Consider the following 12,397-nt stretch of genomic DNA (forward strand, 5'->3'; position numbering starts at 1 on the left):
GAGCCCGCCCAGAGAGGGGTGCACAAGGACCTGGCCAGGTGGGTTTGGAACCCCTCTGGAGAAGGAGGCTCCACAATCTCTCTGGACAGCCTTTTGCAGGGCTCCAGCACCCTCACAGTGAAGAAGCTCTTCTTTAAGCTCAAGTGAAGTACCTCCTGCGCTTGTACCCATTGCCTCTCGTCCTGTAACTGGGCACCACTGCAGAGAGCCCAGCCCCATCCTCAGGGCCTCCACCCCTTAGCTATTCATATGCATCGAGAAGATTCACAGAGTGGTTTGGGTTAGAAAGGTCCTTAAAGATCATCTCCTTCTACCCCTCCTGGCATGGGCAGGGACACCTTCCACCACCCCAGGCTGCTCAAGATCCCCTCTGGGTCTGCTTTTCTCCGGGTCCCTCAGGTCTCTGAGCTCTGCAGCCACAGAGATTGTTCCTTTGCTGTAGTTCTCCCAGCTTCTGGCTTGGGTGGAAAATGCTGCTTCAGAGGTGACCAGCAGGGCCTGGTTTGGTTGTCCTTGGCCACTGAGCCCACAGAACCTGCCTGGTAGAAGGCTCCTGAGCAGAAGTGATTGATGAGGGGAAAGGGGAGCAGTGGCGCTTTGCATCCATCACTCACCTGCGGAACTGCCTCACCAATCCAGCTGCTGCTCTCCTGGTTGGCAGCAGGAGACCCAGCTCTGCCTGGCAGCGTGGCAAAGCCAAATTCCTGTGTTTAAGCTCAGCATTTTAGGGTGAAGAGTCCAAACTAAGGCTTGTGCTTACTGTTGGGTTTGGCTTTTTCCAGCTCGAAGACTTGAACTTCCCAGAAATAAAGCGCAGGAAGCACGACGAAAGGAAGGAGGAAGACAAGAAGGAATTCAAGGACCTCTTTGAGCTGGACACTGACTCTGAGGAGGAGAATGTTGGCTTCCCTGTGAAAGGTAAGGGGCTGGAGCTGGAAATCCTTTCTCCTTCTCCAGGATTCTGGGTGATGTTGGAGCAGCACAACCCTAAATGGGTGCGTGGTGGCCACGTTTGGCTCTGATAAACTGCTGGGGAGAAGGCCAGTGGCAGCCTGGGCTGCAGCCAAGCAGCATGGCCAGCAGGGCAGGAGAGCTGCTTTTGCCACTTCACTGTGCTGAGACCTCACCTGGGGTACAGCATCCAGCTCTGCAGCCCTCAGCACCAGAAGGATGTGGAGCTGATGGAGCAGGTTCAGAGGAGGGGCACTTAGACCAAGCTGCTCAAAGCCCTATCCCATGGGTGGCCTTGAGCACTTCAGAGAGTCACAGAATGGGTTAGGTTGGAAGGGAGCTCAAAGCTCTAACTCACAGGCAGGGACACCTCCCACTAGAACAGGTTGCTCAAGGTCTCATCCAACCTGGTCCTGAACACCTCCCTGGGAAACCTGTGCCAGTGTCTCACCACCCTCAACCTGTGCCAGTGCCTCACCACCCTCACAGTCAAGACTTTCTCCCTAATACCTGATCTAAACCCACACTATTTCAGTTTCAAACCATTGCCTCTCATCCTATCCCTACATTCCCTAACAAAAAAGTCCCTCTCTTTCCTGCAGGCTCCCTCTTGCTTCTAACATCTCTCTCTGAAGCCTTCTCTCCACCATGCTGAAGAACCTCAGCTTCTCTCAGTGCAAACAGTAGCTGACATAGAAAGTAGCCACCACAACAAGAACCTCTGATGGCAGAATGTTCCTCTTCTCCTGAATTCCTTGCTTTGTAGTGGTTGATGCTGCAAATTATTCTGGACAAGCCAGGACAGGCTGCAGAGGCTGTGGAGAAGATGGGAGTGATGTCAGCCTCTGGCTGTGGCCACGAGAGGGCCACAGTTAATTGTGGAGCCTTGTCTGAGAAGTTCACCACATGGTTGGAAGAGAAACTTGTTGACGTTTCATAGAATCATAGAAGGTTGGCAGAGAGCTCCAAGCCCAGCCTAGCACCCAGCCCTGGCCAAACAACCAGACCATGGCACTAAGTGCCCCTGAAGGCAGCTTTCACCTCAAGGAGCAACTGCTCAGCTCCCACCATGGGTCCTGAGGTGCTGGGTGGAGACAGCAGAGGCTGAAGTCTTCTCCAGGCAACAGAGCAGGGAAGAGGGGAGCTGGGAAAGGGGCCTGTGCCTTGGGTGGTGCACACAATGAGCTCTTGTTCTGGCTCTGGGTGGGGGTGTGAGATGTTCCCAGCCCTGCTCTGCTTCCAGTCACTGCCAGGCCTGGCTGCAGATGGAAGTCAGAGACACCAATGCTTGGGCTTGCTGCAGCTCTCTCTCTGCAGGCCATTGTGCTGCTGGGTGGCCAGATGCAAGGCCACTGAGGAGGACCTGCAGCTGCTGGGCTGTGTGGTCACTTCTTCACCTGCCAGGTGGGAAGGCAGAACAAGCTCTCTTCAGATAAAAGTTCTTGAGTAGCCATTTAGCTGTGCTGGGTCTCAGAAGCACAGAATGGTAGGGGTTGGAAGGACCTCTGGAGACCATCCACAGTGGTGGAACACTGGAACAGGTTGCCCAGGGAGGGCATCCCTGCAGATATTCAAGATGAAGCTCCACAGGACTCTGGGCAACCTGACCTAGTGGAGGCTGTCCCTACTGAGAGCAGAAGGAGTTGGACTGGATGAGCTTTGGAGGTCCCTCCCAACCCAGCCCATTCTGTGAGTCTATGAGGTAAGGCAGTAGGAGAGTCTGGGGCAGTGGAAGGACTTTGGATCATCTTAAACCACTTCCAAGAGGTCCATATTGAGCAACTGATGGCAGAACTGCAGGCAGGAAGATGAGGGTGCCCTGGATGGACCTCCTGGGAGAGGACAAGGAGAGCTGGAGCTGAGAATGCCCTGTGCTGCTGACCTGCTTGAGAGTGGCACAGAGAGACTTGCTGCTAGGACACTGCTGTGTGGTGGGGACCTGGGAATTACTTATTCATGGCTTAGGGAGAGCTGCTGAGCTGCCTCCTCATGAGGCAATTAAAGGTGAGAAGGGAGCCTGGCTGCAGCCTCTCCCTGCCCACACGAGCTGTTAGTTGGTATAATGAACTTGAGCAGGTTTCTTCAGCTATCCCTCAGAAATCAATGTAATGCCAGGCTGGCAGGGGCCAGAGCTGTGCTAGGAGAGGTCAGATCCTGTTCAGTAGCTTTATTGATGACCTGAACCAGGGGATTGAGTCCAGCATCAGTCAGTTTGCAGATGACACCAAGCTAGGAGCAGGTCTCATTGCTGCCTGAAGGGAGGCTGCAGCCAGGTGGGGTTGGGCTCTGCTGCCAGGCAGCCAGCACCAGAACAAGGGGACACAGCCTTAAGCTGTGCCAGGGCAGGTTCAGGCTGGATGTTAGGAGGAAGTTGCTGTCAGAGAGAGTGATTTGCATTGGAATGGGCTGCCCAGGATGATGATGGAATCTCTGGCTGGAGGTGTTGCAGCCAAGCCTGGCTGGGGCACTTAGTGCCATGGTCTGGTTGGTTGGGCAGGGCTGGGTGCTAGGTTGGGCTGGCTGAGCTTGGAGCTCTCTTCCAACCTGCTTGATTCTATGATCCTATGAAATTCCCAGTGCCATGCAGAATTCCTGCCATGGGCTCTCAGCTTGAGGACCTAGAGGCAGAGTGAGGAGGAAGAAGGGAGAAGCACTGATTGCACAGAGCACCTTAAGAGATGCTGATAGCCTCTGCCTTGGAAGATCGAATCCCAGAGACACAGAAGATTCTTTCCAGTGAGGGTGGGGAGACACTGGAAGAGGTTTACCCAGGGAGGTTGTGGATGCCTCCTCCCTGGAGGTGTTCAAGGCCAGGCTGGATGAGGCCTTTAGCAACCTGTCCTGCTGGGAGGTGTCTGCCCATGGCAGGGGCTTTGAGGTCCCTTCCAACCCACTCCACGACTCTCAGACTGTGCTGCCTGCAGCTCTGCTGCTCTGCAGCTTGCCTTTGACACAGTACAAACTCTTGCAGGTAAAGCCAAAGCCAAGCAGGCATCAGATGACAGCTCAGAAGCAAGCAGCGAGGAGTACGGGGAGGATGACGATGATGATGATGAAGGGAAGTATGAAGTGGAGGAGGATGAGGAGGAACTGGAAGAAGGCAGTGACTCAGAAGGTAAGTAGTGCAGCTGGGCAAAGGGGAAGGCAGTTTTTGGCAGCACTGGCAGCTGAAGGTTCCTCGAGGGGCTCCTCTCCAGGGCTGCTGTCTCCCCTCTGCTGGCTGTGCCGCTGTTGGCAGAGGGGAACTCAGCCTGGCAGCTGAGAGGGAAAGGGTTAAGAGCTTTGCAGGCCTGGCTCTAACGAGCCACCAGCCCCTTTCATCTTCTTTGCAGGGGCCTCCTGCAGAGAGGCTCAAACAGACTCGTGAAGTGCAGCCCACCCCAGCCGGGTGCACAAACCTGCTGCAAGGCTCTCCACAGGCTGTGCAGGGTGCGCCTCAGTCCCAGCTCTGCTCGGGGCTAAGCCTTTAGCTGCTGCCCCTCAGCAGCTTCTCCCAGGGCAGGTAGGAGAGGCAGGAGGTGCTGGGCAGGTGCCGAAGCAGTGAGGTGTAGAGAGCCTGCTGGAGCCTTTGCTCTTGGTCGTTTCTGCTGCTCAGAGGCACAGCTGGTAAGAGGGTCGGGTGTCAGCATGAGGACCTACCAGTTCTGCATGCCCCTAGCAGGCCAGGAGCTAAATGGCTCCAGAGAAAGCTGCCAGCTGGGTCACCAGGGCTGTGCTAGATGCCAAGCCAGGCTTTGTTGCAGCTGAGAAGGGAGCCTCTTCCCCTGCCAGCTCTTGCACAGAGCCTCAGCCAGCTCCAGAGCCTGCTCCCCACCCCAGGGTCAGCTCAGTCTTGCCTGTATCTGCCAATACACTCTGCTAATATCACAGGCAGGAGCTGGGCCTGCCAGGGCCTCTGGCTGCTGTGCTGCTCTGTGCTGCTTGCTTTGTCTCTGTGTGTGCCACTTGCTCAGGGTTTTGTGTTAGGAGTGCCAAAAGCCTCTGCTCCTCAGCATGCCATAGGGGCTGAGCTGTGGTTGTGGGGAGCAGCCACAGAAAGCTCCTGTGTGCAGATTTCTTTACTAGTTTGGGGAGCAGGGAGAGCAGGAAGGGGGAAGGAGTCCAAGTGAGAAGGAAATGTGACTGATTGAGCATAGCAGATGGCTGTGGCTTGGCAGGCACAGCCAGCCCTCGGCGCCCAGAAGAGATGGGTGTTTGATGCCTGCTCTGACAGTGCTGGGAGGGATGAGGAGGGAGAGCTTCTCCCTCTCTGCCTACTGGAGGCTGCAGGAAAAGCCACCCCCTTCCTTGGTGTCTGAGGGAGCAGGAACTCTGCTCCTTCTGCCACCCTTCCTGGCAGCTTCCTTCGTGTTGGGTTGAGGAGCACAGCGTGGAGCCAGCAGGGGCCCTGGCTGGGCTGCTGTGACAGCAGTGACATTCAGCCTGGGCTGCTCTGGGCCTCTGGCACTGCTTCAGCCATCAGTCAGCCAGGGCAGACAGACAGATCCACCCCTCCAAGGCTGAAACTCCCTGTGCTGAGCCTTCCTGGTGTGCTTGTCACTGCAGCACAGGGTGGTGCAGCCTGGCTGGTGACCAGTGAGGAGCTTGTGCCCATCACAGCTTCTCACCTTCCCACAGGCCTTGGGGCAGAGCTCTGCCCGGAGAGGCACTTCTGGTGGCACCAGTGTGGCTCTGAGGGGCAGCCAGAGGTAGCTTTTGTTTGGTGAGTGGGGTGAACTGGCAGAACCTGGCAGCTGAGCCAGGGAGGAGACCTGGGAGATGATTAAGTGATCCAAGGAGCTGAGGAGAGGCAGCCACAGATCAAAGCTGCAGCTGCTGCTGCCCTCCACAACCTGTGAGAGGCTGTGTGGGCAAAAGACCAGAGGTAGGAACTGGTGCTGAGCAGATGCTTTGCTGGTAGAGCCCAGTAAAGGTAGTCTGCAGGGGCCCAGGTGTGGGAGAAGAGCACTGGGAATGGAGACCTGTACAGTCCACAACCCCTAGAGAGCAGTTCCCACCTGTGCTCCCCACTGCTGCCTCACGGAGGAGGGAGCTTGGAGCTCTTTTCAGCTGGGAGCTTTGCTCTTCCCTCCGCAGCTCTGTCAGCTCTTCATGCCCAGCCTCACACCTCCCCTGAGGGAGACCGGCCTGGGCTGTGAGGGATGAAGGTTTGGAGGCACTGCCTGTCTCATCCCCCCACCCCAGTTCTCGTCTTTCTGCCTCAGGTCTCCTCTCCTCTGGCCTCCAAGTACTCCAGAGCCTGCAGGAGCTCCCTGCAGCGCTCTGCTCTCGCTCTCTGCGAGCTGCAGTGGCGCCAATGAATTAATGAGTGTCTGGGATTAATTAGTAATGAGTTGCCTTGCCTTGCCTTGCTCCCCCCCCAGGAAAGCAGGATTTACACCTCTCACTCTCTCCACCCACAGAGGAAGCCGAGGAGGCTGCTGAGGCTTCCCAGGGGTCAAAGAAGCAGAGGAGCTGCCCTCGGGGGATGTCACCCTCCGACCTCCAACAGCTAGCCCAAGGAGAAGAGGACCTCGTGGAGGATTTGGCTTTCTCTGATGAGGACTGAGCCACCCTCACAGCCCTGACAGAGCTGCAGGCATCACCTCAGCACCTGGAGCTGGGTCTCAAAGAGGTGGTAAGAGCGAGCCGAGGGGCAGGGCGGGTGGCAGGCCAGCCCCAGGTGCCACCACCTTGCCAGTGACCCAGCAGAGATGCTGCTGGGGAGCATTTTCTGTCACTTCTGGGTTTGAGAGCAGTAAAACTGTGGTCGTGGCAAGGCCAGGCAAAGCTGCTCAGCACTGGTAATAAAAAGCCCTCATTAAAAGCTGCTGCTTTAAATAGCACAGGGTCCAGTTTCAGCTCCTGCTGTGAGCTGACCAAGGGGAAGGAAGGACAACTTCTCTCCAAGGGTCCTCTCCTCTCTCTCTTCACCCCACCCTCTAGTTTAATCTGGGGCCCTCACACCCTCCCTTGTGCCAGCAAGTCCTCCAGGGGTGCAGGGAGTGGTTGAGAGCTTTGTGTCTTCGCTGTACCTGGAAGGCTCAGTGGCAGCAGCAGCAGCAGCTCTCAGCTCCACACCAGCAGGACAAGATGCTTTTCAAACCCAAAACATTCTAAACCCCCCCCCAACTTTCTTCCTTATTCTCCTCCTCTCTTCATGGAGGCAGAAGCAGCAGAGCTCAGCCAAACCCCCAGGTTCTAGAGCCTGTCACCCACAGGTCTGAGTGACACCAGCTTGGGGGCTGCAGTGAGGTGATGATGCCCTCCTTGCCCCACACCAAGTGCTGCTCCTTGCCTGCTCCCAGCCGTCATTACTGCCCAGGTAATCACTGCTGCAGCACAGCCTGCTGGGTTGGTTGCTTCCTTCAGAGCCCTTCTGGAGCTGCAATAGGGACAGAGCTGCTTTTGCCCAACTGCAATTACAGTAATTACTAGGCCTGCCCTTCCTAGACACTCACCCAGATCCCTTTTGTCCTATGAGTGGGAGGAAGTAACCTCCAGAAATTAGTAATTTGGGGTTTATTATTAACATGATTATTACTGTCACTAGCACTGACAGCCCACTCTGGGTTGAGAGGGGAGACTAAGCACCTGCTGCTTCAGCAGAGAGGTTCAGGAGTGCTCCAGGCTGAGGTTTCCTACAGCTGGTAAAGCCTTTCTTGTCCTCAGGGACTCACAGATGGGAGGAGAAAGGTGAGAAGCAGCCTTTAACTTACCTTTTCTGGCCAGAAAGTAAAGGAGTTGCTTTTTTCTTTCCTTCTTGCTCTAAAGCTGACCAAGGGTCTGGTTGGCAACCAACCAGCAGAGTGGCATGTAGAGACCAGAGAAATGAAGCCTGAAACCCAACAAGGGATTGAAAGAGGCTGCTGGTTAAGTTAAGCTCAGGAGTACCATTGAAGGTCAACCTCAGGAGGTTCAACAAGACCAAGTGCAAGGTCCTGCAGCTGGGTGGAGGCAATGCCAAGCACAGATAGAGGCTGGGCAGTGCCAGGCTGGAGAGCAGCCCTGAGCAGAGGGACTTGGGGGTGCTGCTGGAGGAGAAGCTCAACAGGAGCCAGCAGTGTGCACTTGCAGCCCAGAGAGCCAAGCGGAGCCTGGGCTGCAGCAGCAGAAGTTTGGCCAGCAGGGCCAGGGAGGGGATTCTCCTGCTCTGCTCTGCTGAGACCCTACCTGCAATACTGCATCCAGCTCTGGAGCCCCTGGGACAAGAGGGCTGTGGAGATGCTGGAGAGTGTCCAGAGCAGGGCCAGGAGGATGCTCAGAGGCTGCAGCAGCTCTGCTGTGAGCACAGACTGAAAGAGTTGGGGCTGTGCAGGCTGGAACAGAGGAGGCTCCCAGGTGACCTTCTTGTGGCCTTCCAGGATCTCAAGAGGGCTACAAAGAAGCTGGGGAGGGATTTTTTAGGCTGTCAGAGAGTGCCAGGACTGAGGGGAATGGAGCAAAGCTGGAGGTGGGGAGAGTCAGGCTGGAGGTGAGGAGGAAGCTGTTCATCAGGAGAGTGGTGAGAGGCTTGAATGGGTTGTCCAGGGAGATAGTTGAGGTCCCATGGCTGGATGTGTTTAAGGCCAGGCTGGCTGAGGCTGTGTACAGCCTGCTCTAGGGTAGGGTGTCCCTGGGCATGGCAGGGGGGTTGGAGCTGGCTGCTCCTTGTGCTCCCTTCCAACCCTGCCTGATTCTGTGATTCTGGTTTGCAAAGGAAGTGGTTGGTTGGGCTTGGTGGGTTGGGTTTTTTCCTTCTTTTTTATTTCAGTGGCTTGCTGGAAAGCAGAATTAATTATTAATGATTATTAATTATCATTCCCTTTTTTGTTTCTGGTGCTGTGATGGATGATGACTTCTTGGTTTGTTGCTGTGTGGGTCTGTGTTGGTTTTCCACAATCTAAAGCAGCTAAGGTACCACCAAGCCATTCTGTAAGGAAAAAACCCAAACCTGCAGCACAGGCAACCTCTGGGCCCAAAAAGAAACCAAAACCCAAATGGAAACTACAAGAGGGGAAGGAGGGAGAGAGAAAGAGAGAGAGAGAGAGAGAGCAAAGTACCACATGTGATTGTTGTTCACAACTGTACAAGTCCCAGGAGCTCACCCCTAGGAGGTTCCATCTTTCACAGTAGTAAAAAAAAAACCTCTCCCCATTGTTTGTTTCCCCACACCCCCCCCCAGCATCCCTCTCCCTCCTCCTCCTCCTCCTCCTCCTCCTCCATGCACACAGCTCCTCTGCCTCATGGTCCACAGCAGGCCAGAATGTGCAACTCCATCCACCTCTGGAACAGGGCTTGAAAAAGAACTCAAAACCAAATCAACCCCAACCCAACCTTTCACCAACCAAACAAATCAAGCAAAAGATAATCCCCAGCCCCAGATGTAAGAACTGAGTCTTGTAGAGGTGCAGGAGGGAGGGGAGGCTCTGAGCCCCTCTGGCCCAACCGAAGCACACAAACTCTTTTGTCGTCTTCTCTTGACAAACCAAACCAAACAGCTCATGATAAAAGAAAATCATCATTGACCCAAAACAACCACAACAATCCAACCTCAGGAGGCAGAGTCCATTCTCTTGTGTGTGCTGAAGGGCCAGGGTGGCCCTGGGCCTGTGGGACAGCAGCAAGCCACCAGTGCTGTACCATCCACACCCAAGTAAACATGGACCGGAACTTGCCTTGGTTTTGCTTCTTCTTCTTCTTCTCCTTCTCTTTCCTTTTTAGTTCTTTTTTATTAGTATTATTATTAATATTATTATTTTTGTCTGTCTTTGGTATTGTTTTCAAAGTTGCTAGAGATGCATAGACACCTGAATGAGGAACTGAGGACAGTTTCCAGGGAGGAGGAACTGTTTGAGCAGGTGGTGCTTGGGTTTCTTTCTCTCTCGCGATGGGTTGGTTTTGCTCAGGGGTGCTGAGTACCATTGGGAGGGAGGTGCAGTGATCCTTCCCCCTCTCAATTCCTGCTTGGAATCACACCCAGAAGTTCCTGCAAGCCATTCATTCCCTGTCCATGGCTCTCCATCCCAGGCTGCTGAGCAAGAAGAGGTGTGAAAGGGCCCGGGAAGGCTGCTGCCATCCCCCAGAACCGTTTTCTCTTCACTCACGTTGTCTCAGTACATCTTTGGATCGTTTTCTTCCCTTCCTACAGGTCTTTACAACTTCTCTGCTTGGGGTTTATTGTTTGAAACAGAAAGCAAATGCATCCCAAAACAACAACAACAGAAAGTACTCGAGCCCCCCTGCCTGGCTCCCTGCCTCTGGCGGCGCCGAGGGAGGCTCTCCTGGGCTCTCAAAAACGCTCTACCGCCTCCGGCTCGTCCCAAGTGAATCTCAGCTCCAGGAGCTGCCCCGCAGTTAGGAGGGAGGTTTGGTGGTGTCGTTGATGCCAGGGAGGAGGGAGGGGTTCCCGTTCTCCTGCTTTGGTGAGACACGGCTGGCAGAGGGCAGGCTGCTGAAGGGAGAGGCCACGCTGCCCGTGGAGGATGGCCGCAGCTCGGCCGGCGCCAGGTCCCGCTCCGGGGGCCGCAAGCCAGGAGGCTGCAGGGGGAAAGCCATGGGGAAGCCTGCCATGTACAGCACTCTGCCCACTCTCTTGGCCACCTGTGGGCAAAAAGCACAGGAGGAAATGAATGCAGGGGGCAAAGGAAGGGAGGAGGATGGGCAGTGCCTGCTCCAGCAGCTGCTCCAAGTTGGCATGCAGCAAGCCGCAGTGGAGCGCAGGGAGCAGAGCAAGGTGGCACAGAATGGGCTGGGGCAGAAGGGACCTTAAAGCTCATCCAGTTCCAACCCCTCTGCCATGGGCAGGGACACCTCCCAGCAGCACAGGTTGCTCAAGGCCTCATCCAACCTGCCTGCCACCTCCAGGGCATCCACAGCCTCCCTGGGCAACCTGTGCCAGTGTCTCCCCACCCTCACTGGCAGGAATTTCTTCCTCATCTCCAGTTTCCATCTGCCCTGTCCCAGCTCAAAGCCATTCCTCTTGTCCTGACACTACAAGCCCTTGTCAAAAGGCCCTCCCCAGCTTTCCTGTAGACCCCTTCAGGGGGAGAACTTCACCAACTCCACAGCTTTCTGCTTCCAATGTATCTCCTGCCCTCCTCAAGCCTCAATCCATTCCTTCTCTACAAGCTGAAGGTGTCTGAGCTGAAGAGGGCTGACTGATTCCTGCCCCTTCTGTTATTTCATTAACAGGCACCACCCCATGGACAATTTGATAGCCCTGTGCTGTCCTCCTGCTAAGCCAGCAGGACAAGCACACAGTGTCCACTTCTGAGGAGCAGGAATTGCTTTTAAGGGGTGGGGAGAGTTGGACCAACAGAAAAAAAAGGTGGTGGTGGGGAAATAACTGTGGCTACAGGGGTGGCTGCTGCTAGCTGCACAGGAAACCTGAAGCCCTACAACCTCTTCCTCTCCCTTCCTTCTTCTGCAGGCCTGAAGAAAAACTCTCCTGCAAGCTCTTGCCTCCCAGCAAGGGCCAGAAGGCCCCCACAGCTCCCTCCAGCACCTCCCCAGCTGGTTCACATTTAAGCTTAAACAAAAACACAGGCTTGTGTTCAACCCAGACAACTGCAGCATTATGCAGGGAGCAACAGCAGGGACTTCTGCTCCCCACTTACCCCCTCCCCTAACCCAACCCTGCTTATTACAGAACTTTAAACACTCCTGATTACATGGAAGCAGTTTCCCCTCACACACACACCCAGATCTGCTCTAAGAAGGTCTGTGAGCTGTTTTGGCATCCTCTGCTTCTTAAGCAACATCAGAGTTTTATTTCCCCCAGAACTGACCCATGGGGAACAATTGCCCACAGACCCTTTTTATTAGACCCCTCATAAACAGCGAGGGGCTGGAGGGAAAGCAGTAAAGTTGCTCTCTTTTGGTTGGTTGGTTGGACATCATCTAAGCAAATGTAGAGCTGGTGGGGTTGGAGGAGGGGAGATGTGCCTGAAGAGTGACAGTGCAGCCACATGCATGGTGCTGTCACAGCTCCCTGCATGGCATCAGGCCCCTGGGGAATGCAAGAGCCCAGCCTCTTCCTGGCATCTGTCAGAAGCTATTTTCTGATCATTAAAGGGAAAAGAAAGGCAGGCAGCAGCCAGCAGAGATGTGCTAGATTTGGGTCCAAGCAAGGGGAAAGTGGAGGTAGCTGAAATGGAAGCTCCCCCCCCAGCCCATGTCTGCCAGCTACAGAAGGCAGGAGAACAGCAAAGCTGTGTTGGGAAAGCAGAAATCTGCAGGCAGAGAACTTGGAAGCTAAGTGAGGAATAGGGAGGGGGGAAAAAAAGCCAAGACTGTGAAGCATCACTGAGGGCACAACAGCAAAGTGCTCTCTATCTGCTCTCTCCCAGCTCAGAGCCATTCCCCCTGTCCTGACACTTCTCCAAAGTCCCTCCCCAGCTTTCCTGCAGACCCCTTCACGGGGAGAACCTCACAAACTCCATAGATTTCTGCTTCCAGTGTATCAAGACAAAGTGAAGAGCACAAG

At 55.0% G+C, this 12,397-nt stretch overlaps 2 protein-coding genes across 13 annotated transcripts in view; one reads left to right on the forward strand and one right to left on the reverse strand.

Annotated features, from left to right (window-relative positions):
* Nucleotides 1-6,757, forward strand: part of NOC2L (NOC2 like nucleolar associated transcriptional repressor) — a 51,632-nt gene extending 44,875 nt beyond the window's left edge. For all 4 annotated transcript variants that reach the window (XM_064172019.1, XM_064172020.1, XM_064172016.1 and 1 more), the window contains exons 17-19: nucleotides 783-918; nucleotides 3,923-4,066; nucleotides 6,354-6,757. In XM_064172019.1, the coding sequence (XP_064028089.1) occupies nucleotides 783-918; nucleotides 3,923-4,066; nucleotides 6,354-6,499 (426 nt within the window). In that variant the 3' untranslated portion in view covers nucleotides 6,500-6,757. The remainder of the gene's footprint in view (nucleotides 1-782; nucleotides 919-3,922; nucleotides 4,067-6,353) is intronic.
* Nucleotides 6,758-8,965: 2,208 nt separating this feature from the next.
* The window catches only part of SAMD11 (sterile alpha motif domain containing 11), a 145,462-nt gene continuing 142,030 nt past the window's right edge, over nucleotides 8,966-12,397 (reverse strand). For all 9 annotated transcript variants that reach the window (XM_064172009.1, XM_064172008.1, XM_064172010.1 and 6 more), the window contains one exon: nucleotides 8,966-10,512. In XM_064172009.1, the coding sequence (XP_064028079.1) occupies nucleotides 10,267-10,512 (246 nt within the window). In that variant the 3' untranslated portion in view covers nucleotides 8,966-10,266. The remainder of the gene's footprint in view (nucleotides 10,513-12,397) is intronic.

The sequence above is a fragment of the Pogoniulus pusillus genome, chromosome 36 (genome assembly GCF_015220805.1).
Source record: "Pogoniulus pusillus isolate bPogPus1 chromosome 36, bPogPus1.pri, whole genome shotgun sequence".
NCBI classification, from domain to species: domain Eukaryota; kingdom Metazoa; phylum Chordata; class Aves; order Piciformes; family Lybiidae; genus Pogoniulus; species Pogoniulus pusillus.